The 23,533-nt window shown below is 52.8% G+C and overlaps 1 protein-coding gene across 4 annotated transcripts; it reads left to right on the top strand.

The window, feature by feature from the left end:
* Positions 1-1,711: 1,711 nt before the first annotated feature.
* On the top strand, positions 1,712-19,502 carry KEAP1 (kelch like ECH associated protein 1). Of its 4 annotated transcripts, none has more exons than XM_054463885.2 (6): positions 1,712-2,228; positions 5,382-6,067; positions 13,210-13,895; positions 15,628-15,833; positions 16,113-16,289; positions 18,808-19,502. In XM_054463885.2, the coding sequence occupies exons 2-6, from the start codon at positions 5,429-5,431 to the stop codon at positions 18,972-18,974; spliced, it is 1,875 nt and encodes a 624-aa protein (XP_054319860.1). In that variant the 5' UTR covers positions 1,712-2,228; positions 5,382-5,428; the 3' UTR covers positions 18,975-19,502. The 4 variants fall into 4 exon arrangements, with proteins under 4 accessions (XP_054319860.1, XP_054319863.1, XP_054319859.1 ...); XM_054463888.2 differs by having other exon boundaries at positions 2,023-2,377; XM_054463884.2 differs by lacking the exon at positions 1,712-2,228 and adding an exon at positions 2,314-2,773.
* The last annotated feature ends 4,031 nt before the right edge of the window (positions 19,503-23,533 follow it).

The raw sequence follows: 23,533 nt of genomic DNA, 5'->3' as shown, positions 1-23,533 counted from the left end.
ACCATCACACCCGGTTAATTTTTTGTATTTAGTAGAGACGGAGGTCTCACCATATTGGTCAGGCTGGTCTCAAACTCCTAACCTCAGGTGATCCACCCGTCTTGGCCTACCAAAGTGCTGGGATTACAAGCATGAGCCACCGCGCCTGGCCTCTCTATCTTTTAAAAATAATTATAATTTAGATGAAATTTAGATGAATTCTTTTTTTTTCTTTTTTTTTTGAGACAGAGTCTCACTCTGTTGCACAGGCTGGAGTGTGGTGGCGTAATCTCTGCTCACTGCAACCTCTGCCTCCCGAGTTCAAGCAATTCTCTGCCTCAGCCTCCCGAGTAACTGGGATTACAGGCGCTCGCCACCACGCCTGGTTAATTTTTGTATCTTTAGTAGAGATGGGGTTTCACCACGTTGGCCAGGCTGGTCTTGAACTCCTGACCTCGTGATCCACCCGCCTCGGCTCCCAAAGTGCTGGGATTACAGGTGTGAGCCACCGCACCCAGCCTAGATGAATTCTTTAAAATAAACTTACATACATTTATTTAAAAGTTAACGTTACATGATAAACGGTGTACATGACAAATCAGTATCCCCAGTCATGAAAAATAGCAATGGTTTCTGTCTCTTGGGCGCCAGCATTCGCATTTAGTATTTTTATTTTTTATTTACTTATTTTTTTGAGTCAGAGCCTCGCTCTGTGGCCCAGGCTGGAGTGCAGTGGGGTGATCTTGGCTCACTGCACGCTCCGCCTCCCAGGTTCACGCCATTCTCCTGCCTCAGCCTCCTGTGTAGCTGGGACTACAGGCGCCCACCACCACGCCCGGCTAATTTTTTGTATTTTTAGTAGAGATGGGGTTTTATCATGTTAGCCAGGATGGTCTCAATCTCCCGACCTCGTGATCTGCCCGCCTCGTCCTCCCAAAATGCTGTGATTACAGGTGTGAGCCATCGCGCCCGGCCCCGCATTTAGTCTTAATGATAATCTTGTAGGTAGGTGCTATTATATGATTACTTTTTATAGAGAGGAAACTGAACCATAGAGAACTAAGTAAGCGCCCACGGGCACTGAGCTGGTAAGAGACAGATCCAGGGTTTGAACCCCCCAAAGACGGGTGCCACGCGCCTCTTGATAGGAAGTAAATCAAAAATAAAGACAAGGAAGGCCGGGAGCGGTGGCTCATGCCTGTAATCCCAACACTTTGGGAGGCCGAGGTGGGCAGATCATGAGGTCAGGGGTTTAAGACCATCCTGGTCAACATGGTGAAACCCCATCTGTACTAAAAATACAAAAAATTAGCTGGGCATGGTGGCGGGCGCCTGTAATCCCAGCTACTCGGGAGGCTGAGGCAAAATTTTTTGAACCCGGGAGGAGGAGATTGCAGTGAGCCAAGATCGAGCTACTACACTCCAGCCCAGGTGACAGTGAGAGACTCTGTCTCAATTAAAAAAAAAAAAAAAGACAAGGAAAACCTGGGGCCTGGGCACAGCGCCTCACACCTATAATCCCAGAACTTTGGGAGGCCAATGGAGTCAGGATCTCTTAAACCCAGGTGTTCAAGACCAGCCTGGGCAACATCGCGAGACCCCATCTCGACAGAAAAACAAACAAACAAACAAAAACTAAAAATTACCCGGGTGTAGTGGCGCGTGTCTGTGGTCCCAGCTACTCAGGAGGCTGAGGTGGGAGGATCGCTTGAGGCCAGGAGCTCGAGGCTGCAGTGAGCCGCGATTGCGCCACTGCACTCCAGCCTGGGCGTGCGGATCAGAGCGAGACTTTGTCTCTAAAGGAAAAAAAAAAAAAAAAAGAAAGAAAGAAAGCAAAGCAAAGAAAAGAAAACCTAGCGAGGTAGACGATTTTCCCTGGATACTGAGGCCGCCGGACCACGAGGCCGGCGCTGTGCGTTGTTAAAAGGAGAATAGCAGGTGGTGGCGCGCAGCCCCGCGAGGAGACATCCGGCAACGAAACCGGGAGATGGAAGGGACAGTGAGAAGGGGGGCCTGGCTGTGCGCCCCCGCCCGACGCCCCACTCCTAGCCGACGGGCGCCGGGCACCTGCGGGAAAGGCGGGAGAATCGCCGCTCCTTTCCTGCCGCGCCCTTTCCGCCCTCTCCCCGCCTCCTTTTCGGGCGTCCCAAGGCTGCTCCCCAACCGACAACCAAGACCCCGCAGGCCACGCAGCCCTGGAGCCGAGGCCCCTCGACGGCGGAGGCGCCCGCGGGTCCCCTACAGCCAAGGTAAGGCAGGAATCGCCCGGTCTGTGTCGCGGCCCCCCGACTTCCCGGAAGCGCAGTGCGCCGGTGGCATCACCGTGCCCGGAGCCCCTGCGCGCCCCGGCCATCCCCACTCCGAGGGACCCCCCTACGGAGGCGACCTGGAGGCTGAGGTGAGCGCTTGGGCAGCAGCGACGCGGAGGGGTGTCCACCCCACCCCTGGTGCCGGCCGGGGCGCGCAGGCCTGGAACTCGGGGTTCAGGCTCCTCGCGACTCGGACCACGCTGCTGAGCTCGCTCAGGGTCGCGTGCCCCCGCCCCGCCGCCATGCTGGGCGCCGTGGTGGCCGCGCAGCTAGGCGACAGCAGGCGTGGGCGGGGGTGGGGAGTGGCCCCTCAGCCGTCCCTACCGCCCGAGGCCAGGGCCCGGGGACTTTTATTGTGACACGGCGGGCGCCCGGCTCTGCTTAGTCATGGTGACCTGCGCGCGCTCCGCGCCTCCCCCACGCGCAGCGATGGAGGCGCCGGGGCTCGGGCGGTGGAGGCGGAGCCGGAGCGCGGCCATGGCGGGGTGAGTGAGGCGGGATGTGCCCGGGCTGCGGGCATCGCGGGCCGCGAGCGCCCCTGCGGCCGTGCCCGGAGACCAGGAAAACGGGCACCACGGCCCAGGGCGCCTCTGAGTTCCCCGCCAGGACTCGGAGGGCCAGGAGGGCGCGGCCTGGATGGATCTTTTTGTTGGACGGCGCAACTCTCGGGGTGGCCCGGGAGCGGCGGAAACCGAGCGAGAGAACCAGGAGGCGCCGCGCAGACGGAGGCTCGGGGACTCCGAGGCGTTGGGGGGCTCGATCTGCGTTCTGGGGTTGGCAGCCGAGAGGCCGCGGTGGGGGTCACTTCCTCGCCTCACTGGGCCCGGTGGAGGCTCAGGAGGGGCATGCGCAGTCGCCCACTTGCCGCTTTGTAGGGTGGGGGAAGTGCCCGGTGCCCAAGGGGCATTGTTGACCGATTGGCCAAAGACCAAGAGGCAAACCCAGGGCCTTGGCACCAGAGTGGGGGCCGAGTGGCACCCAGGGAGGGTGGAGGAGGCCGCTCTGGCAGGCACGGTGGCAGGGCAGTTAGCCAACCACCCGTTTATTGACCCCTGCGCAGTGCCAGGCCCCAGGCGAGAGGCACAGGAGAGGGTTGGCCCGACGCCGACCTACATAGGTCTCCCTGCCATTTGAGGCGCTGGGGCCGAGGACGAGAGACAGTCGATCAACAGACAAGCAAAGGAGGTCATTTCAGTTCCTGACAAGCGCAGTAATGACAATAAAACAGGGAAGAGGGGACTTTGAGTTGAGCCCCAGAAAGAGGGGAGTGAGAACTTGCAGATCCACTTGTGGGGAGCCACTTGGAGATCCCCCACTCCTTTCAAAACATAACTCACGTCTGGGCACGGCAGCCTATGCCTGTAATCCCAGCATTTTGGGAGGTCGAAGAGGGGGATCACTTGAGGCCAGGAGGTTGAGACCACCCTGGCCAACATGGTGAAATCCCATCTCTACTAAAAATACAAAAAATTAGCCCATCGTGGTGGCTGGTGCCTGTAATCCCAGCTACTCAGGAGGCCGAAGTATGAGAATATCTTTTTTTCTTTTTTTTGAGACGGAGTCTTGTTCTGTCACCCAGGCTGGAATGCAGTGGCGCGATCTCGGCTCATTGCAAGCTCTGCTTTCTGGGTTCACGCCTTTCTCCCGCCTCAGCCTCCCGTGTAGCTGGGACTACAGGTGCCCACCGCCACACTCGGCTAATTTTTTGTATTTTTAGTAGAGATGGGGTTTCACCATGTTAGCCAGGATGGTCTCGATCTTCTGACCTTGTGATCCGCCCGCCTCGGCCTCCCAAAGTGCTGGGATTACAGGCGTGAGCCACCAGGCCTGGCCGAGAATATCTTGAACTCGGGAGGCAGAGGTTGCAGTGAGCCAAGATCGCACCACTGTACTCCAGCCTGGGCAACAGAGCGAGACTCTGTCTCGAAAAACAAAACACAAAACACATAACTCATCTCCTGGCCCTCCAGGCTCCAGGGGTTTCCATGAAACCCTTCCTTAAGCCCTTAGCTCTCATTGCACTCCTTCCCAATTCTCCAGATTGACTGTCTCAGCCTCTGAGCCACTGCACTTGCTGTTTCCTCTGCCTGCAAAACTACTCCCCAGCCTCCCACTTTATAATAATTTTCATCCTTGTCTCAGCTCCAACCTCACCTTCTCAAAGAGGCTTGCTCTGCCAGATTTTAAAAAACTGCACCCCGGGTCAGGCATGGTAGCTTACGCCTGTAATCCCAGCACTTCGGGATGCCAAGGCGGGAGGTTCACTTGAGGTCAGGAGTTTGAGACCAGCCTGGCCAACATGGTGAAACCCAGTCTCTACTAAAAATACAAAAACTAGCCGGGTGTGGTGGCGGACGCCTGTAGTCCCAGCTACTCGGGAGGCTGAGGCAGGAGGATCGCTTGAACCCGGGAGGCGGAGGTTGCAATGAGCCAAGATCGAGCCACTGCACTCCAGCCTGGGTGACAGAGTGAGACTCCATCTCAAAAAAATAAAAACAAACAAACAAATTGCACCCGATTCTCACATTGTCACAATGCTGTTGTAATTTTCTTCATGAAGCTGTTTTTCCAGGTCTTGCTTATTTTAGCTTATGATTGCTCCTCCCCACAGTTATCAGCTCCCGCAGGGTAGGATTTTTGTGTGTTTTGCTCACTGCTGTGTCTTCAGCACCCAGATCAGTGCCTGGCATACAGTAGGTGCCCAATAAATGGTGAGGCAAATGAAGGAATGAGCTCAACATGCTCTAGAAAGGGAAAGGCCGCCAGATTGCTGAAGCAGAGTGATCAAAGGGAAGAGGTGGCAGGGGCTAATTGTGTAGGGCTTTGCAGGCTGTTGAGGAGTTCAGTTTTACTAGGTACTGTGGGAGGCATTGGAGGATCCAGAGCAGGGGAGAGACATGACTTCATGTATGTTTTAAGATGGGCTTTTGGGCTGATCAGGTCGGGGAAGTTTACAAGTTTGCAAATGGATTCTGCTTCTCCTACTTTGCAGGAAAACTGACCTAGGAATTGCTTTATCTTGCAAAATGAGGCCCGGCAGGTGCTGGCCCAGCCCCAACCCCTGCCCCCTGCCCTGTGCTCTCTCCCCTCCAGGTCCCTGAGTGCCAGAGGTGGTGGTGTTGCTTATCTTCTGGAACCCCATGCAGCCAGATCCCAGGCCTAGCGGGGCTGGGGCCTGCAGCCGATTCCTGCCCCTGCGGTCACAGTGCCCTGAGGGGGCAGGGGACGCGGTGATGTACGCCTCCACTGAGTGCAAGGCGGAGGTGACGCCCTCCCAGCATGGCAACCGCACCTTCAGCTACACCCTGGAGGATCATACCAAGCAGGCCTTTGGCATCATGAACGAGCTGCGGCTCAGCCAGCAGCTGTGTGACGTCACACTGCAGGTCAAGTACCAGGATGCACCGGCCGCCCAGTTCATGGCCCACAAGGTGGTGCTGGCCTCATCCAGCCCGGTCTTCAAGGCCATGTTCACCAACGGGCTGCGGGAGCAGGGCATGGAGGTGGTGTCCATCGAGGGTATCCACCCCAAGGTCATGGAGCGCCTCATCGAATTCGCCTACACGGCCTCCATCTCCATGGGCGAGAAGTGTGTCCTCCACGTCATGAACGGCGCTGTCATGTACCAGATCGACAGCGTTGTCCGCGCCTGCAGTGACTTCCTGGTGCAGCAGCTGGACCCCAGCAATGCCATCGGCATCGCCAACTTCGCTGAGCAGATTGGCTGTGTGGAGTTGCACCAGCGTGCCCGGGAGTACATCTACATGCATTTCGGGGAGGTGAGCGGGGAAGTGGGGCTGGGGGCGTGTCAGGAGAAGGACCAGGGATGGACGAGTGCTCATCACTGTCTCCCCTTGAGATGTGAAGGCAGGAAACTGGAGAAAAAGGAGGTTCTGAGCTGGGTACGGTGGTGTAGTCCCCACAGTTTGAGGGGCCAAGGCAGGGGGATTGCTTGAGGCCAAGAGTTCAAGACCAGCCCAGGCAACATAATGACAACCTGTCTCTAAACAAACAAACACACAAACAAAAAACAACTGGGGCCAGGCGTGGTGGCTCACGCCTGTAATCCCAACACTTTGGGAGGCCGAGGCAGGTGGATCACCTGAGGTAAGGAGTTCGAGACCAGCCTGGCCAACATAGCTAAAATCCATCTCTACTAAAAATATAAAAATTAGCCAGGCCTGGTGGCGGGTGCCTGTAGTCCCAGCTGCTCAGGAGGCTGAGGCAGGAGAATCGCTTGAACCAGGAGGCGGAGGTTGCAGTGAGCCGAGATCGAGCCACTGCATTCCAGCTTGCGTGACAGAGCAAGACTCAGTTTCAAAAAAAAAAAAAATTTAAAAAACAACTGGGGTTCTGAGTTCGTTGTCTACACATGTGGGGAGACTGGTGAACAGCTGAGGAAGGTGAGGTCTTCATATGTCTCTGGGCTCCCCGGTTTCTCTGGGGTCAAAGGTGGGGACAGAGTGCAGTGAACAGCAGCCAAATCCTAGGGTAGCCCAGCCTTTCGGGCAGTCAGCAAATGTTTATTGGACACCCGTGACAGGCTGCAAGCTGTTAAGTCTGAACCTTAGTCATGTTTTCTTTGGTCCACACAATGTCCTTATACTGTTTTTGGTTTCGTTTTCGTTTCTCAGTGAAGGAAATTATCTATAGAAATTGACAAGAGAGAGCAGGGCCCAGTGGCTCAAGCCTGTAATCCCAGCACTTTGGGAGGCTGAGGCGGGTGGCTCACCTGAGGTCAGGAGTTTGAGACCAGCCTGACCAATATGGTGAAACCCCGTCTCTAATAAAAATACAAAAAAAGAAAACTAGCCGGGTGTGGTGGCATGTGACTATAGTCCCTGCTACTCGAGAGGCTGAGACAGGAGAATCGCTTGAACTGGGGAGGTGGAGGTTGCAGTGAGCCGAGATCGCGCCATTGCACTCCAGCCTGGGCGACAGAGCGAGACTCTGTCTCAAAAACAAAAAACAAAACAAAACAAAACAAAACAAAACCCGGGCACGGTGGCTCATGCCTGTAATCCCAGCACTTTGGAAGGCCGAGGCGGGCAGATCACCTGAGGTCGGGAGTTCAAGACCAGCCTGACCAACACGGAGAAACCACGTCTCTATTAAAAATGCAAAATTAGCCTGGCATGGTGGCGCATGCCTGTAATCCCAGCTACTCGGGAGGCTGAGGCAGGAGAATCGCTTGAACCCGGGAGACGGAGGTTGCAGTGAGCTGAGATTGCGCCATTGCACTCCAGCCTGGGCAATAAGAGCGAAACTCTGTCTCAAAAAAAAAAAGTTTTTGAAGAGATTAGGTCTTGCTCTGTCCCCAGGCTGGAGTACAGTGGTGCCATCATAGCTCACTGTAGCCTCCAACTCGGGCTCAAGGAGGCCTCCTACCTCAGCCTCCTGAGTAGCTGGGACTATAGGTATGCAGCACCACGCATGGCTAATTTTTTAGTTTTTAAATTTTTTTGTAGAGACAGGGTCTTGCTATGTTGCTGAGACTGGTCTCAAACCTCCCGGCTTTGAAAAATCCTCTGGCTTTGGCCTCCCATAGTGTTGGGATTACAGGTATGAAGCACCACACCAGCACCAGGCCAAGAAGTGTTTATTGAGCACTTGCTGTGGGCCAGCCCCTGTTCTAAGTGATATACGTCCTTTGCATCATTGACTATTCCCAACCGTCCTATGAGGCAGTACTTTCCTTCGGCCTAGGCAAGCAGGGCAGTGCCCCAGGCCCCAAGCCTTCGGGAGTCCCATGTCTTGGTGTTCCTTCCTGGAAATTTTCTAAGTCCTCCACTGGCTGGTACCAGCTGGGATGGATGTTACACTGATCTCTATTTCTCTCCTTCAGGGATAGATTCTTTCTTACCCTCTATGTTACATGTGGGGTTGATCAGATGCTCCAGGGCTCTCTGGCATTAGTCCTAGGGCCTGCAGCTTCTAGGAAATTGGTCTATAGAGTAGGAGAAACATATACAGTGTTTCTTTCTTGTGTTTGTATGAGCATGGGGTACTAGATTAAAATTGATTATATAGACGAGTGCCTGACAACTTTTTTTTTTGAGGCGGAGTCTCACTCTGTCACCCAGGCTGGCATGCAGTGGCACTGTATTGGCTCACTGCAACCTCCATCTCCTGGGTTCAAGCAATTCTCCTGCCTCAGCCTCCCAAGTAGCTGGGATTACAGGCGCCTACCACTATGCCCAGCTAATTTTTTAAAAATATTTTTAGTACAGATGGGGTTTCATCATGTTGGCCAGGCTGGTCTCGAACCCCTGAGCTCAGGTGATCTGCCTGCCTTGGCCTCCCTAAGTGTGCTGGGATTACAGGCATGAGACACTGCGCCCACGCCCGTCCCCCACCCCCCGGCCCTTTTTTGTTTTTGAGACTTGAGTCTGGCTCTATCGCCCAGGCTGGAGTGCAGTGGCGAGATTTCGGCTCACTGCAAGCCTCCACGTCCTGGGTTCAAGCGATTCTCATGCCTCAGCCTCCCAAGTAGCTGGGATTACAGGGGTGCACCACCACGCCGGCTAATTTTTGTATTTTTAGTAGAGACAGGGTTTCACCATGTTGGCCAGGCTGGTCTGGAACTCCTTACCTCAAGTGATCCGCCCACCTCAGCCTCCCAAAGTGCTGGGATTCAGGCGTCAGCCACCGCGCCTGGCCTCTTTTTTTTTTTTTTCTTTTTTTGAGACAGAGTCTCACTCTGTGGTCAGGCTGGAGTACAGTGGCATGATCTCGGCTCACTGCAACCTCCGCCTCTCGAGTTCAAGTGATTCTCATTCCTCATCCTCCCAAGTAGCTGGGGTTATAGGCATGTGCCACCATGCCCAGCTAATTTTTGTATTTTTTGTAGAGATGGGGTTTCACCATGTTGGTCAGGCTGGTCTTGAACTCTGACCTCGAGTGATCCGCCTGACTTGGATCACTCCCAAAGTGCTGGGATTACATGTGTGAGCCACCGCACCTGGCCTTCTTTTTTTTTTTTTAATAGAGACAGGGTCTCATTCTGTCACCCAGGCTGGAGTTCAGTGGCACGATCTCTGCTCATCACAAATTCCAGCTCCTGGGCTCAAGTGATCCTCCCACCTCAGTCTCCTGAGTAGCTGGGACTACAGGCGTGAGCTACCATGCTTGGCTAATTTTTCTGTCTTTTCCTGGTAGAGATGAGGTCTTGCTATGTTGCCCAGGCTGGTCTTAAACTCCTGGGCTCAAGCAATCTTCCCGCCTTGGTCTCCCAAAGTACTGGGATTACAGGCGTGAGCCACCACACCTGGCTACAAGAAATATTTATCCAGGGCTCTGTGTACCCTAGGAGTAGCCTTACTTTGAGGTGGCCATTAATATAATCCCATTTTACAGAGGAGGAAAACCAAGGCACGGAGCATTTCAGAGATTTGCCCAAGTCACACACCTACGAAGTAGTCGGATCAAAATTCCAACTCATGCTGGTTTCTTCAGAGCTTCCACTTTTTTTTGTTGTTGTTTTTTTCTTTGGAGATGGAGTCTCACTCTGTTGCTCAGGCTGGAGTGCAGTGGCACAATCTCAGCTCACCGCAATCTCTGCCTCCTGGGTTCAAGCGATTCTCCTGCCTCAGCCTCTCCAGTAAATGGGATTACAGGTGCCCACCACCACACCTGGCTAATTTTTTTGTTTTTAGTAGAGACGGGGTTTCACCATGTTGGCCAGGCTGGTCTCGGACTTCTGACCTCAGGTGATCCGCCTGCTTTGGCCTCCCAAAGTGCTGGGATTACAGGCGGGAACCACTGTGCTGGCCCAGAGCTGTCACTTGTTTTTTTCCACAACATTCTATTGTGATTGCTTATTTTTTACTTTTTTAGTCTATTTGCCATTTTAGAAAATGATTTCATTTTAAAAAACAAGATGGGTGAGTTGGCTCGTGCGTATAATCTCAGCACTTTGGGAGGCTGAGACAGGAGAATCACATGAGCACAGGAATTCGAGGTTACAGTGGCACCTCTGCACTCCACCATAGGTGACAGAGCAAGACTCTGTCTCTTAAAAAATAAACTCAGACATCCCATCTCTACTAAAAATACAAAAATTAGCCGGGTGTGGTTGTGCGTGCCTGTAGTCCCAGCTACTCAGGAGGCTGAAGCAGAAGAATCATTTGAACCCAGGAGACAGAGTTTGCAGTGAGCCGAGATCACGCCACTATACTCCAGCCTGACGACAGAGTGAGACTCTGTCTCAAAAAAAAAAAAAAAAAGAGGCTGGCCGCAGTGGCTCACGCCTGTAATCCCAGCACTTTGGGAGGCCAAAGCAGGCGGATCATGAGGTCAGGAGATTGAGACCATCCTGGCTAACATGGTGAAACCCCGTCTCTACTAAAAATACAAAAAATTAGCTGGATGTGGTGGTGGGCACCTGTAGTCCCAGCTACTCGGGAGACTGAGGCAGGAGAATCGCGTGAACCTGGGTGGCAGAGCTTGCAGTGAGCCAAGATCGCGCCACTGCACTCCAGCCTGGGCGACAGAGCGAGACTCCATCTCAAAAAAAATAAATAAATAAACAAACAGAAAACTCAGAGGCCAGGCGCGGTGGCTCAGGCCTGTAATTTCAGCACTTTGGGAGGCCGAGGCAGGCAGATCACCTGAGGTCAGGAGTTCAAGACCAGCCTGGTTAACACGGTGAAACCCCATCTCTGCTAAAAATACAAAAACAAAAATTAGCCGGGTGTGGTGGTGGGCACCTGTAGTCCCAGCTACTCGGGAGGCTGAGGCAGGAGAATGGCGCGAACCCAGGAGGCAGAGCTTGCAGTGAGCTGAGATTGCGCCACTGCACTCCAGCCTGTGCGACAGAGCAAGACTCCATCTCAAAAAAAAAAAAAAAAAAGCCAAGCCAGGTATGGTGATGCTGCACACCTGTAATCCTCAGGAGGCTGAAGTAGGAGAATCATTTGAGCTCAAGAGTTTAAGACCAACAGCCAGACACGGTGGCTCACGCCTGTAATCCCAGCACTTTGGAAGGCAAGGGGGTGGGCCACTTGAGGTCAGGAGTTCCAGACCAACCTGGCCAACATGGTGAAACCCTGTCTCTACCATAAAAATATGAAAATTAGCTGTGCATGGTGGTACACACCTGTAGTCCCAGTGACTCGGGAGGCTGAGGTGGGAAGATCGTTTGAGCCCAGGAGTTCAAGGCTGCAGTGAGCTATGATTGTGCCACTGCACTACAGCCTAGGTGACAGAACAAAACTCTCTCTCAAAAGCAAAAACAGGCCGGGTCCAGTGGCTCACACCTGTAATCCTAGCACTTAGGGAGGCTGAGATGGGCAGATCACCTAAGGTCAAGAGTTCAAGATTGGCCGGGCGCAGTGGCTCACGCCTGTAATCCCAGCACTTTGGGAGGCCGAGGCGGGCGGATCACGAGGTCAGGAGATTGAGACCATCCTGGCTAACACAGTCACCCCATCTCTACTAAAAATACAAAAAAAATTAGCCAGGCACGGTGGTGGGCCCCTGTAGTCCCAGCTACTTGGGAGGCTGAGGCAGGAGAATGGCGTGAACCCGGGAGGTGGAGCTTGCAGTCAGCCGAGATAGCGCCACTGCAGTCCGGCCTGGGCAAAAGAGCGAGACTCCGTCTCAAAAAAAAAAAAAAAAAAAGAGTTTGAGACCAGCCTGGCCAACATGAAGAAACCCCATCTCTACTAAAAATACATAGTGAAACCCCGTCTCTACTAAAAATAAATACAAAAAAATGGCCAGGCGCGGTGGTCATGCCTGTAATCCCAGCACTTTGGGAGGCTAAGGCGGGTGGATCACAAGGTCAGGAGATCGAGACCATCCTGGCTAACACGGTGAAACCCCATCTCTACTAAAAAAAATAAAAAAAGCTTAGCCGGGCGTGGTCGCAGGCGCCTGTAGTCCCAGCTACTCGGGAGGCTGAGGCAGGAGAATGGCGTGAACCCAGGAGGCGGAGGTTGCAGCGAACGGAGATCGCTCCACTGCACTCCAGCCTGGGCGACAGAGCAAGACTGTCTCAAAAAAAAAAAAAAAAAAAAATTAGCTGCTGTGGAGGCACACTCTTGTAATGCTAGCTACTGGGGAGGCTGAGGCAGGAGAATCACTTGAACCTGGGTGGTGGAGGTTGCAGTGAAGCAAGATCACACCACTGCACTCCAGCTTGGGCAACAGAGTAAGACTCCATATCAAAAAAAATAAAATAAAAATTAATGGGGCATGGTAGTGGGTGCTTGTAATGCCAGCTACTTGAGAGGCTGAGGCAGGAAAATTGCTTGAACCTGGGAGGCAGAAGTTGCAGTGAGCCTAGATCATGCCAGTGCACTCCAGCCTGGGTGACAGAGCGAGACTCTGTCTCAAAAACCAAAAACCAAAGCCAAATGATACCCCAGGGTACACGATCTACTGAATCTTTGCCCATTTTCCTGAGTCCTGATGACATACTTGGCACACAGTATTAACTCTTTTTTGTTTTTTCTTTGAGACGGAGTCTTGCTCTGTCGCCCAGGCTGGAGTGCAGTGGCGCAATATCGGCTCACTGCAACCTCTGCCTCCCGCCTCCCGGGTTCAAGCAATTCTTCTGCTTCAGCCTCCCGAGTAGCTGGGACTAGAGGCGTGTGCCACCACACCCGGGTAATTTTTGTATTTTTAGTAGAGATGGGGTTTCACCATATTGGCCAGGCTGGTCTCTCAACTCCTGACCTCGTGATCCACCAGCCTCGGCCTCCCAAAGTGCTGGCATTACAGGCGTGAGCCACCGCGCCTGGCGGTATTAACTCATTTAGTCATCACAATGTATGCGGTTCCTATTATTTGAATCCCCATTTAGCAGATAAGGAAGCTGAGACTGTCAGCGGCAGTGATAAGTTACTTGTCCCGGTCCTGCTTGGTGAGGTGTGGGGGTGACTGGGGAGTCAGCCCGTCCCACTGTCGCCCTCTGCAGGTGGCCAAGCAAGAGGAGTTCTTCAACTTGTCCCACTGCCAACTGGTGACCCTCATCAGCCGGGACGACCTGAACGTGCGCTGCGAGTCCGAGGTCTTCCACGCCTGCATCAACTGGGTCAAGTACGACTGCGAACAGCGACGGTTCTACGTCCAGGCGCTGCTGCGGGCCGTGCGCTGCCACTCGTTGACGCCGAACTTCCTGCAGATGCAGCTGCAGAAGTGCGAGATCCTGCAGTCCGACTCCCGCTGCAAGGACTACCTGGTCAAGATCTTCGAGGAGCTCACCCTGCACAAGCCCACACAGGTGATGCCCTGCCGGGCGCCCAAGGTGGGCCGCCTGATCTACACCGCGGGCGGCTACTTCCGACAGTCGCTCAGCTACCTGGAGGCTTACAACCCCAGTGACGGCACCTGGCTCCGGTTGGCGGACCTGCAGGTGCCACGGAGCGGCCTGGCCGGCTGCGTGGTGGGCGGACTGTTGTACGCCGTGGGCGGCAGGAACAACTCCCCTGACGGCAACACCGACTCCAGCGCCCTGGACTGTTACAACCCCATGACCAATCAGTGGTCGCCCTGCGCCCCCATGAGCGTGCCCCGCAACCGCATCGGGGTGGGGGTCATCGATGGGCACATCTATGCAGTCGGCGGCTCCCACGGCTGCATCCACCACAACAGTGTGGAGAGGTGAGTGGTAGGGCCTGGGGGTGGGCTCGGAGGGTCCTGCTCCTGGCAAGTCCCAAGACACTGAGATCCGGGGATTCTTCCTGAGGCTATTTCCTCTCCCTGTCTTCAGGGAGTGGAGGCCTCAGGATGAAGCTAAGCTCCTTGGAGAGTTCTAGTCAGTTACCTTGGATTCTGTGCCTGGGGCTGGGAAATGCTTAGGGGACTGTCACAAACCCATATGGTTCCTTTGTGCAGATTTGGAAAATGTTCCATCAGTTGGAAATTGTTGGGCCAGGCACTGTGGCCCATACCTGTAATCCGGGACTTTGGGGGGCTGAGGTGGGAGGATTGCTTGAGTCCAGGAGACTAGCCTGGGCAATAGAGTAAGACCCTGTCTCTCTTGCTCTGTTGCCCAGGCTGGAGTGCACTGGTGCCATCTTGGGTCACTGCAACCTCGACTCCCAGGTTCAAGTGATTCTCCTGCCTCAGCCCCTGGGGTAGCTGGGACTACAGATACCCACCACCATGCCTGGTTAATTTTTGTATTTTTTGTAGAGATGGGGTTTCACCATGTTGGCCAGGCTGGTCTTGAACTCCTGTCCTCAAGGGATTCTCCCACCTCAACCTCTCAAAGTGCTGCGATTACAGGCGTGAGCCACTGTGACAGACCTAAAGGACTCTTTGAGCATCAAAGAGTGATGCTGAATGTGTGATTTCTCCTTTCTGAGACGTTATCTTGTTATCTGTGAAGTGGGGGATCTGACTGAGCCACTAGGGGTTTATCAGATGTGTTTTTGAACTTGAGCAATTGATGGCTAGGAGGCTCAGTTTCGTCATTTGGAAAATGGAGTTGCTGATACCTCAATCCTTGGAGAACAACTGCAAGCACTAAAGTTCGAGTGGAGGTGGGCACGGTGGTGTGCACCTGTAGTCCCAGCTACTCAGGAGGCTGAGCCAGGAGGGTCCCTTGAGCCCAAGAGTTGGTAGCTGCAGGCTGGGCACGGTGGCTCATGCCTGTAATCCCAGCCCTTTGGAAAGCTGAGGCAGGCAGATCACTTGAGGTCAGGTGTTCGAGACCAGCCTGGCCAACATGGTGAAACCCAATTTCTACTAAAAATACAAAAATTAGCCAGGCGTGGTGGTGGGTGCCTGTTATCCCAGCTACTTGTGAGGCTGAGGCTGAATAACTGCTTGAACTCAGGAGGTGGAGGTTGCGGTGAGCCATGCTCTCACCATTGCACTCCATCTCAAAAAAAAATAAAAATAAAAAAGTTTGAAGCTTCAGTGAGCTGGGATTGCACCACTGCACTCCCGCCTGGACAACAGAGCAAGACCCTGTCTCTTTTTTTTTTTTTTGAGACAGAGTCTCGCTCTGTTGCCCAGGTTGGAGTGCAGTGGCATGATCTCGGCTCGCTGCAACCTCCGCCTCCAGGGTTCAAGTGATTATCTTGCCTCAGCCTCCCAAGTAGCTGGGATTACAGGCAGCTGCCGTCACACCCAGCTAATTTTTGTACTTTTAGTAGAGACAGGGTTTTACCATGTTGGCCAGGCTGGTCTCAAACTCCTGAGCTCAGATGATCTGCCCTCCTCGGCCTTCCAAAGTGCTGGGATTACAGGCATGAGCCATCGCGCCCAATGACCCTGTCTCTTTAAGGGGAAAAAAAAAGGAAAAAAAAAGAGTATCTGGCCCTTAAGTATTCCACGAAGGTCAGCTATAATGGCCATTGTCCCCATTTTTCTTATGCCCTTGCAGGTATGAGCCAGAGCGGGACGAGTGGCACTTGGTGGCCCCAATGCTGACACGAAGGATCGGGGTGGGCGTGGCTGTCCTCAATCGTCTGCTTTATGCCGTGGGGGGCTTTGATGGGACAAACCGCCTTAATTCAGCTGAGTGTTACTACCCAGAGAGGAACGAGTGGCGAATGATCACAGCAATGAACACCATCCGAAGCGGGGCAGGTGGGTGGGGACGGTAGGGAGGGGAGCACCCAGGAACACCCCCAACCATCCTGGGGGGAAACTGAGCCAGGCCTGGGAGAGACCCTCTGTTGCAACCCTCATGATGGGGTAACCACAGAAGCCCTGGATTCTGATAGAGTCCAAGCTTCTCTCTCTCCCCGCTTCATTTCTGAGGGTGAGAAGGGAGAGGAGAGAGGAAAGGTCTCCCTCAAGGAGGTGATGGCTGGGGTTCCCAAAGCCAGACCCCCAGAGTCACCTTCTCTGCACGGTGCCCTTTAGGCGTCTGCGTCCTGCACAACTGTATCTATGCTGCTGGGGGCTATGATGGTCAGGACCAGCTGAACAGCGTGGAGCGCTACGACGTGGAAACAGAGACGTGGACTTTCGTAGCCCCCATGAAGCACCGGCGAAGTGCCCTGGGGATCACTGTCCACCAGGGGAGAATCTACGTCCTTGGTGAGGTCCTGGGGGCAGGGAAGAGTCCTGACTAGCCCATCTTTTGTGGACTGCTTTTGCTTTTGCTTTCCTTTTTTTTTTTTTTTTTTTTTAAGAAACAAGATCTCGCTTTGTTGCCTAGGCTGGAGTGCAGTGGTGTGATCACAGCTCGCCCAGGCTGGAGTGCAGTGGTGTGATCACAGCTCGCTGGAGCCTCAACAGCCTGGGCTCCAGCCATCCTACTGCCTCAGCCTCCCAAGTAGCAGGGACCACAGGCGCGGACCACCACACTCGGCTAATGTTTTTTTTCTTTTGAGATGGAGTCTCACAGTGCTGCCCAGGCTGGAGTGCAATGGCATGATCTCAGCTCACTGCAGCCTCCATCTCCTGGGTTCAAGCAATTCTCCTGTCTCAGCCTCCTGAGTAGCTGAGACTACAGGCGCATGCCACCGCACCAGGCTAATTTTTTGTATTTTAGTAGAGACGGGGTTTCACCATGTTGGCCAGGCTGGTCTTGAACCCCTGACCTCGTGATCCACCCGCCTCGGCCTCCCAAGTGCTAAGATTAGAGGCGTGAGACACCGCGCCCGGCCTGTTTTTTTTTTTTTAATTTTTATTTTTTTGAGACAGAGTCTCAGTCTGTTGCCAGGCTGCAGTGCAATGGCACGATCTCAGCTCAGTGCAACCTCTGCCTCCTGGTTTCAAGTGATTCTCCCCCATCAGCCTCCCAAGTAGCTGAGATTACAGGCGCCTGCCACTATGCCCGGCTAATTTTTGTATTTCAGTAGAGATGGGGGTTTCACCATGTTGGTCAGGCTGGTCTTGAACTCCTGACCTCAGGTGATATGCCCACCTCGGCCTCCCAAAGTGCTGGGATTACAGGTGTGAGCCACCGCGCCCAGCTTAATGTTTTTATTTATTTTTATTTTATTTTATTTTTTTGAGACAGAGTTTTGCTCGTGTTGCCCAGGCTGGAGTGCAATGGCGCAATCTTGGCTCACTGCAACCTCTGCCTCCCAGGTTCAAGTGATTCTCCTGTCTCAGCCTCCTGAGTAGCTGGGAATACAGGCACGCGCCACCACGCCTAGCTAATTTTTTTTTTTTTTGAGATGGAGTTTCGCTTTCGTTGCCCATGCTGGAGTGCAATGGCTCGATCTCGGCTCACTGCAACCTCCACCTGGCAGGTTCAAGCGATTTTCCCTCAGCCTCCCGAGTAGCTGAGGTTACAGGCATGCGCCACCACGCCCGGCTAATTTTGTATTTTTAGCAGAGAAGGGTTTTCTCCATGTTGGTCAGGCTGGTCTCGAACTCCTGACCTTAGGTGATCTGCCCGCCTCGGTCTCCCAGAGGGATGGGATTACAGGTGTGAGCCACCGTGCCCGGCCAATTTTGATTTTTAGTAGAGACGCGGTTTCACAATGTTAGCCAGGCTGGTCTTGAGCTCCTGACCTCAGGTGATCCACCTGCCTCAGCCTCTGAAAGTCTTGGGATTAGGCATGAGCCACTGCGCCCGGCCTTTATTTTATTTTATTTTTATTTATTTTTATTTTATTTTATTTTATTTATTTATTTATTTATTTATTTATTTATTTTGAGATGGAGTCTTGCTCTGTCACCAGGCTGGAGTGCAGTGGCACAATCTCAGCTCACTGCAACCTCCGCCTCCCAGATTCTCCTACCTCAAGCGATTCTCCTACCTCAGTCTTCCAGGTAGCTGAGATTACAGGCGTGCATCACCAAGCGCATCTAATTTTTGTATTTTTAGTAGATACAGGGTTTCACTATGTTGGCGAGGCTGGTCTCGAACTCCTGATCTCAGGTGATCTGCCCGCCTCGGCCTCCCAAAGTGCTGGGATTGCAGGCATGAGCCACCATGAATGGCCTATTTTCCTATTTTTATTTATTTATTTTGAGATAGGGTCTCACTCTGTTGCCTAGGCTAGAGTACAGTGGTACAATCTCTGCTCACTGCAACCTCTGCCTCCCAGACTCAACTGATCCTCCCCACCTCAGCCTTCCTAGTAGTTAGGACTACAGGCGCACACCACCACGCCTGGCTGAATTTTTATGTTTTTTTATAGAGATGGGGCTTCACCATGTTGCCCAGGCTGGTCTCAAACTCCTGGACTCAAGTGATCCACCCACCTCAGTCTCCCAAAGTGCTGGGATTACAGGACTTTTTTATAGAGATGGGGCTTCACCATGTTGCCCAGGCTGGTCTCAAACTCCTGGACTCAAGTGATCCACCCACCTCAGTCTCCTAAAGTGCTGGGATTACAGGCGTGAGCTACCACGCCTGGCCATTTTTGTTTTTTTTTTTTAGTAAGAGACTAGGGTTTTGCTATGTTGCCCAGGCTGGCCTCAAACTCCTGGCCTCAAGCGATCCTGCCGCCTCAGCCCTGCAAAGTGCTAGGATTATAGGCGTGAGCCACCGCGCCCGGCCTGCTTTTGCATCTCACAGCTGCTTCTCTCTCTTTCTGTCCCCTGCTCTTGGATGTGGTGTGACAGGTGGTGACCATCCCTTCTGTTCTTCCCGCAGGAGGCTATGATGGTCACACGTTCCTGGACAGTGTGGAGTGTTACGACCCAGATACAGACACCTGGAGCGAGGTGACCAGAATGACATCGGGCCGGAGTGGGGTGGGCGTGGCTGTCACCATGGAGCCCTGCCGGAAGCAGATTGACCAGCAGAACTGTACCTGTTGAAGCACTTTTGTTTCTTGGGCAAAAATACAGTCCAATGGGAAGTATCATTGTTTTTGTACAAAAACCGGGACTAAAAGAAAAGACAGCACTGCAAATAACCCATCTTCCAGGAAGGGAGGCCGGGATGCCTCAGTGTTAAAATGACATCTCAAAAGAAGTCCAAAGCGGGAATCATGTGCCCCTCAGCGGAGCCTCGGGAGTGTCCAAGACAGCCTGGCTGGGAAAGGGGGTGTGGAAAGAACAGGCTTCCAGGAGAGAGGCCCCCAAACCCTCTGTCCCAGTTAATAGGCCTGGGTCCCACTCACCCACGCCAGCAGCTGTCACCGTGTGATTTATTCTTGGATACCTGGGAGGGGGTCAGTGGGGGCCTCAGGGGGAGGCCCCCTCTGGAAATGTGGTTCCCAGGGATGGGCCTGTACATAGAAGCCACCGGTTGGCACTTCCCCACCGGATGGACAGTTATTTTGTTGATAAGTAACCCTGTAATTTTCCAAGGAAAATAAAGAACAGACTAACTAGTGTCTTTCACCGTGGCTCTGGGCTGGAGGTCTGAAACCCAGGGCCAGAAAGGGCTCTTCTTCTGAAACACACTCCTCTTTGACTTAGGGCTGGTATTTGAAACCAGTTTGTAATCTTTGCCCATCGCATTTTGATATGTAGGGCATCTTTCTCCCCGCAGGCAAGCCACACAGTTGTCCTTCAGTTTCAGCTGCCTTGGAAGACAAGGAGCTAATTCCTAGTCACATCTCCTAGGGCTCCCCAAGGTCAATTTTTTTTTTTTTTTTTTTGAGATGGAGTTTCGTTCTTCTTGCCTAGGCTGGAGTGCGATGGCGGGATCTCAGCTCACTGCGACCTCAGCCTCCTGGGTTCAAGTGATTCTCCTGCCTCAGCCTCCCGAGTAGCTGGGATTACAGGCATGTGCCACCACGCCTGGCTAATTTTGTATTTCAGTAGGGTTTCTCCATGTTGGTGAGGCTGATCTCAACTCCTGACCTCAGGTGATCCGCCCACCTCGGCCTCCCAAAGTGCTGGGATTACAGGCGTGAGCCACCATGCCTGGCCTACTTTTTTTTTTCAGGACGGAGTTTTGCAACCTCCTACTCCAGGGTTCAAGTGATTCTCCTGCCTCAGCCTCTCGAGTAGCTAGGATTACAGGTGCGCACCACCACACCCAGCTAATTTTTGTATTTTTAGTAGAAACAGGGTTTCACCATATTGGCCAGGCTGATCTCGAACTCCTGACCTCAAGTGATCCACCCACCTCGGCCTCCCACAGTGCTGGGATTATAGGCATGAACCACCGCGTGCAGCCTCGTAAATTTAGACACAACCAAATGTATCACCCTTTTCCTTCCTTAATAGTTCTTCTCTTTCAAGTTTTTCTTTTCTTTTTTTTTTTTTTCAGAGACAAGGTCTTGCTCTGTCGCCCTGGCTGAAGTGGAGAGATAGTAGCTCACTTCAGCGTTGAATTCCTGGGCTCAAGTGATCCTCCCACCTCAGCCTCCTGAGTAACTGGGACTACAGACGTGTGCCACTATGCCCGGCTAATTTTTGCATTTTTTATAGAAATGAGGTTTTGCCATAGTGCCCAGGCTGGTCTTGAACTCCTAGGCTCAAGGGATCCCTTGACTCGGCCTCCCAAAGTGCTGGGATTACAGGTGTGTGTCACCTTGCCTTCTAATGTAGTATTATTTACTTAGGAATGAATTAAGTACTGGGAACCTGAAATGCTGAAATTGGGCAGAATTGTCAAGACTGTTGAAATACTGAAATTGGGCAGAATTGTCAAGACTGTTGACGTTAGAATGATCATGATAACGTTTAATAGCAGACCACCTTAGTTGTATAATTTAAAATTCATGGCTGGGTGCAGTGGCTCATGCCTGTAATCCCAGCTCTTTGGGAGGCCGAGATGGGCAGATCACAAGGTCAGGAGATTGAGACCATCCTGGCTAACCCGGTGAAACCCCGTCTCTACTAAAAATACAAAAAAAATAAAAATTAGCCAGGCGTGGTGGCTGGCGCCTGTAGTCCCAGCTACTCGGGAGGTTGAAGCAGGAAAATGGCGTGAACCCAGGAGGTGGAGCGACTGAGCGAGACTCCAGCCTGGGCGACTGAGCGAGACTCCGTCCAATAGATAGATAGATAGACAGATAGATAGATAAAATTAATAGGCTGGACCAGGTGCGGTGGCTCCTGCCTATAATCCCAACACTTTGGGAGGCCAAGGTAGGCGGATCGTTTGAGCTCAGGAGTTGGGAGATCAGCCTGGGCGACGTAGTGAGACCCTGTCTCTACTAAAATATACAAAAATTATCTGGGGATGGTGGTGCATGCCTGTAATCCGAGCTACTCAGGAGGCTGAGGCACGAGAATCAATTGAACTCGAGAGGCAGAGGTTGTGGTGAGCCACGATCACGCCGCTGCATTCCAGCCTGGGCAGCAGAGTAAGACTCTGTCTCAAAAATAAAAATAATAAATAAGTAATAATAAATAAGTAAAATTCACAGGCTGTCCAGGTACAATGGCTCATGCCAGTAATCACAGCTCTTTGGGAGGCTGAGGCGGGAGATCACTTGAGCCCAGGAGTTTGAGGCTGCACTGAGCTATGATTGCACCATTGCACTCTAGCCTGGGTGACACAGCAATACCCCTGACTCTAAAATAAAATAAGGCTGGGTGTGGTGGCTCACGTCTGTAATCCCAGCACTTTGGGAGGCTGAGGCAGGCGGATCACCTGAGGTCAGGAGTTCAAGACCAGCCTGGCCAACATGGTGAAACCCTGTCTACTAAAAATACAAAAATTAGCCAGGTGTGGTTGCCCATGCCTGTAATCCCAGGTACTCAGAAGGCTGAGGCAGAAGAATCACTTGAAACCGGGAGGCAGAGGTTGCAGTAAGCCAAGATTGCAACTGTACTCCAGCCTGTGTGACAGAACAAGACTGTGTCTTAAAATAAATAAACAGGCTGGGTGTGGTGGCTCACGCCTGTAATCCCGGCACTTTGGGAGGCTGAAACAGGTGGATCACTTGAGGTCAGGAGTTCGACCAGCTTGGCCAACATGGCAAAACCCTGTCTTTATTAAAAATATAAAAATTAGCTGGCCGTGGTGGCGTGTGCCTGTAATCCCAGCTACTCGGGAGGCTGAGGCAGGAAAATCACTTGAACCCGGGAGGTATAGCTCTGGGATGAATACCCTCAGGGCAGAGTCAGGAAGTTCCATCTAAAAGGCAGACAGCACCCTCTTGTGGGCCTCTGGGTGAAAGAGGAACTATTTCCAGAGAAAGAAAGAAAAGGAACAAGATTGGATGAGCTCCTGACTTGTTCCTATTTTTAAAAGTAGCATTCTCTGGGCCAGGTGGGGTGGCTCTTGCCTGTAATCGCAGCAATTTGGGAGGCCCAGATGGGTGGATTACCTAAGCTCGGGAGTTCTAGACTAGCCTAACATGGAGAAACCCCGTCTCTGCTAAAAATACAAAATTAGCCACGCGTGGTGGCGCATGCCTGTAATCCCAGCTACTCGGGAGGCTGAGGCAGCAGAATTGCTTGAACCTGGGAGGTGGAGGTTGCAGTAAGCCGAGATCTTACTGTGTCTGGAACTGGTGGGTTCTTGGTCTCACTGACTTCAATAATGAAGCCGCAGACCCTCGCAGTGAGTGTTACAGTTTTTTTTTTTTTTTTTTTTTTTTTGAGGCGGAGTTTCGCTCTGTAGCCCAGGCTGGAGTGCAGCGGTGTGATCTCGGCTCACTGCAAGCTCCGCCTTGCCGGTTCACACCGTTCTCCTGCCTCAGCCTTCCGAGTAGCTGGGACTATAGGCGCCCGCCACCACGCCCGGCTAATTTTTTTTGTATTTTTAGTAGAGACGGAGTTTCACCGTGTTAGCCAGGATGGTCTCGATCTCCTGACCTTGTGATCCGCCCGTCTGGGCCTCCCAAAGTGCTGGGATTACAGGCGTGAGCCACCGCGCCCAGCGTGAGTGTTACAGCTCTTAAGGTAGCACGTCTGGAATTTGTTCCTTCTGATGTTCAGATGTGTTTGGAGTTTCTTCCTTCTGGTGAGTTCGTGGTCTCGCTGGCTCAGGAGTGAAGCTGCAGACCTTCGCAGTGTTACAGCTCTTAAGGCAGCGCGTCTGGAGTTGTTCGTTCCTTCTGGTGGGCTCGTGGTCTCGCTGGCTTCAGGAGTGAAGCTGGAGACCTTCACGGTGTTACAGCTCATAAAAGCAGCGTGGACCCAAAAAGTGAACAGTAACAAGATTTATTACAAAAAGCAAAAAAACAAAACTTCCACACTGTGGAAGGGGACCCGAACGGGTTACCACTGCCAGCTCTGGCAGCCTGCTTTTATTCTCTTATCTGGCCCCACCCACATCCTGCTGATTGGTAGAGCCTAGTGGTCTGTTTTGACAGGGCACTGATTGGTGCGTTTACAATCCCTGAGCTAGACACAAATGTTCTCCATGTCCCCACTAGATTAGCTAGATACAGAGTGTCGACACAAAGGTTCTCCAAGGCCCCATCAGAGTAGCTAGATACAGAGTGTCCATTGGTGCATTCACAAAC

The sequence above is a fragment of the Pongo pygmaeus genome, chromosome 20, assembly GCF_028885625.2.
Source record: "Pongo pygmaeus isolate AG05252 chromosome 20, NHGRI_mPonPyg2-v2.0_pri, whole genome shotgun sequence".
Taxonomy (NCBI): Eukaryota; Metazoa; Chordata; class Mammalia; order Primates; family Hominidae; genus Pongo; species Pongo pygmaeus.
The sequence above is the reverse complement of the archived record's forward strand: the minus strand, read 5'-3'. Positions and strand labels throughout refer to the sequence as shown.

Coding starts and splice junctions, on each gene's coding strand:
- KEAP1 (XM_054463885.2), top strand. CDS start 5,429: ATGCAGCCAGATCCCAGGCCTAGCGGGGCTGGGGCCTGCAGCCGATTC. Junction 6,068..13,209: donor TCTACATGCATTTCGGGGAG/GTGAGCGGGGAA, acceptor CGCCCTCTGCAG/GTGGCCAAGCAAGAGGAGTT. Junction 15,834..16,112: donor CACCATCCGAAGCGGGGCAG/GTGGGTGGGGAC, acceptor GGTGCCCTTTAG/GCGTCTGCGTCCTGCACAAC.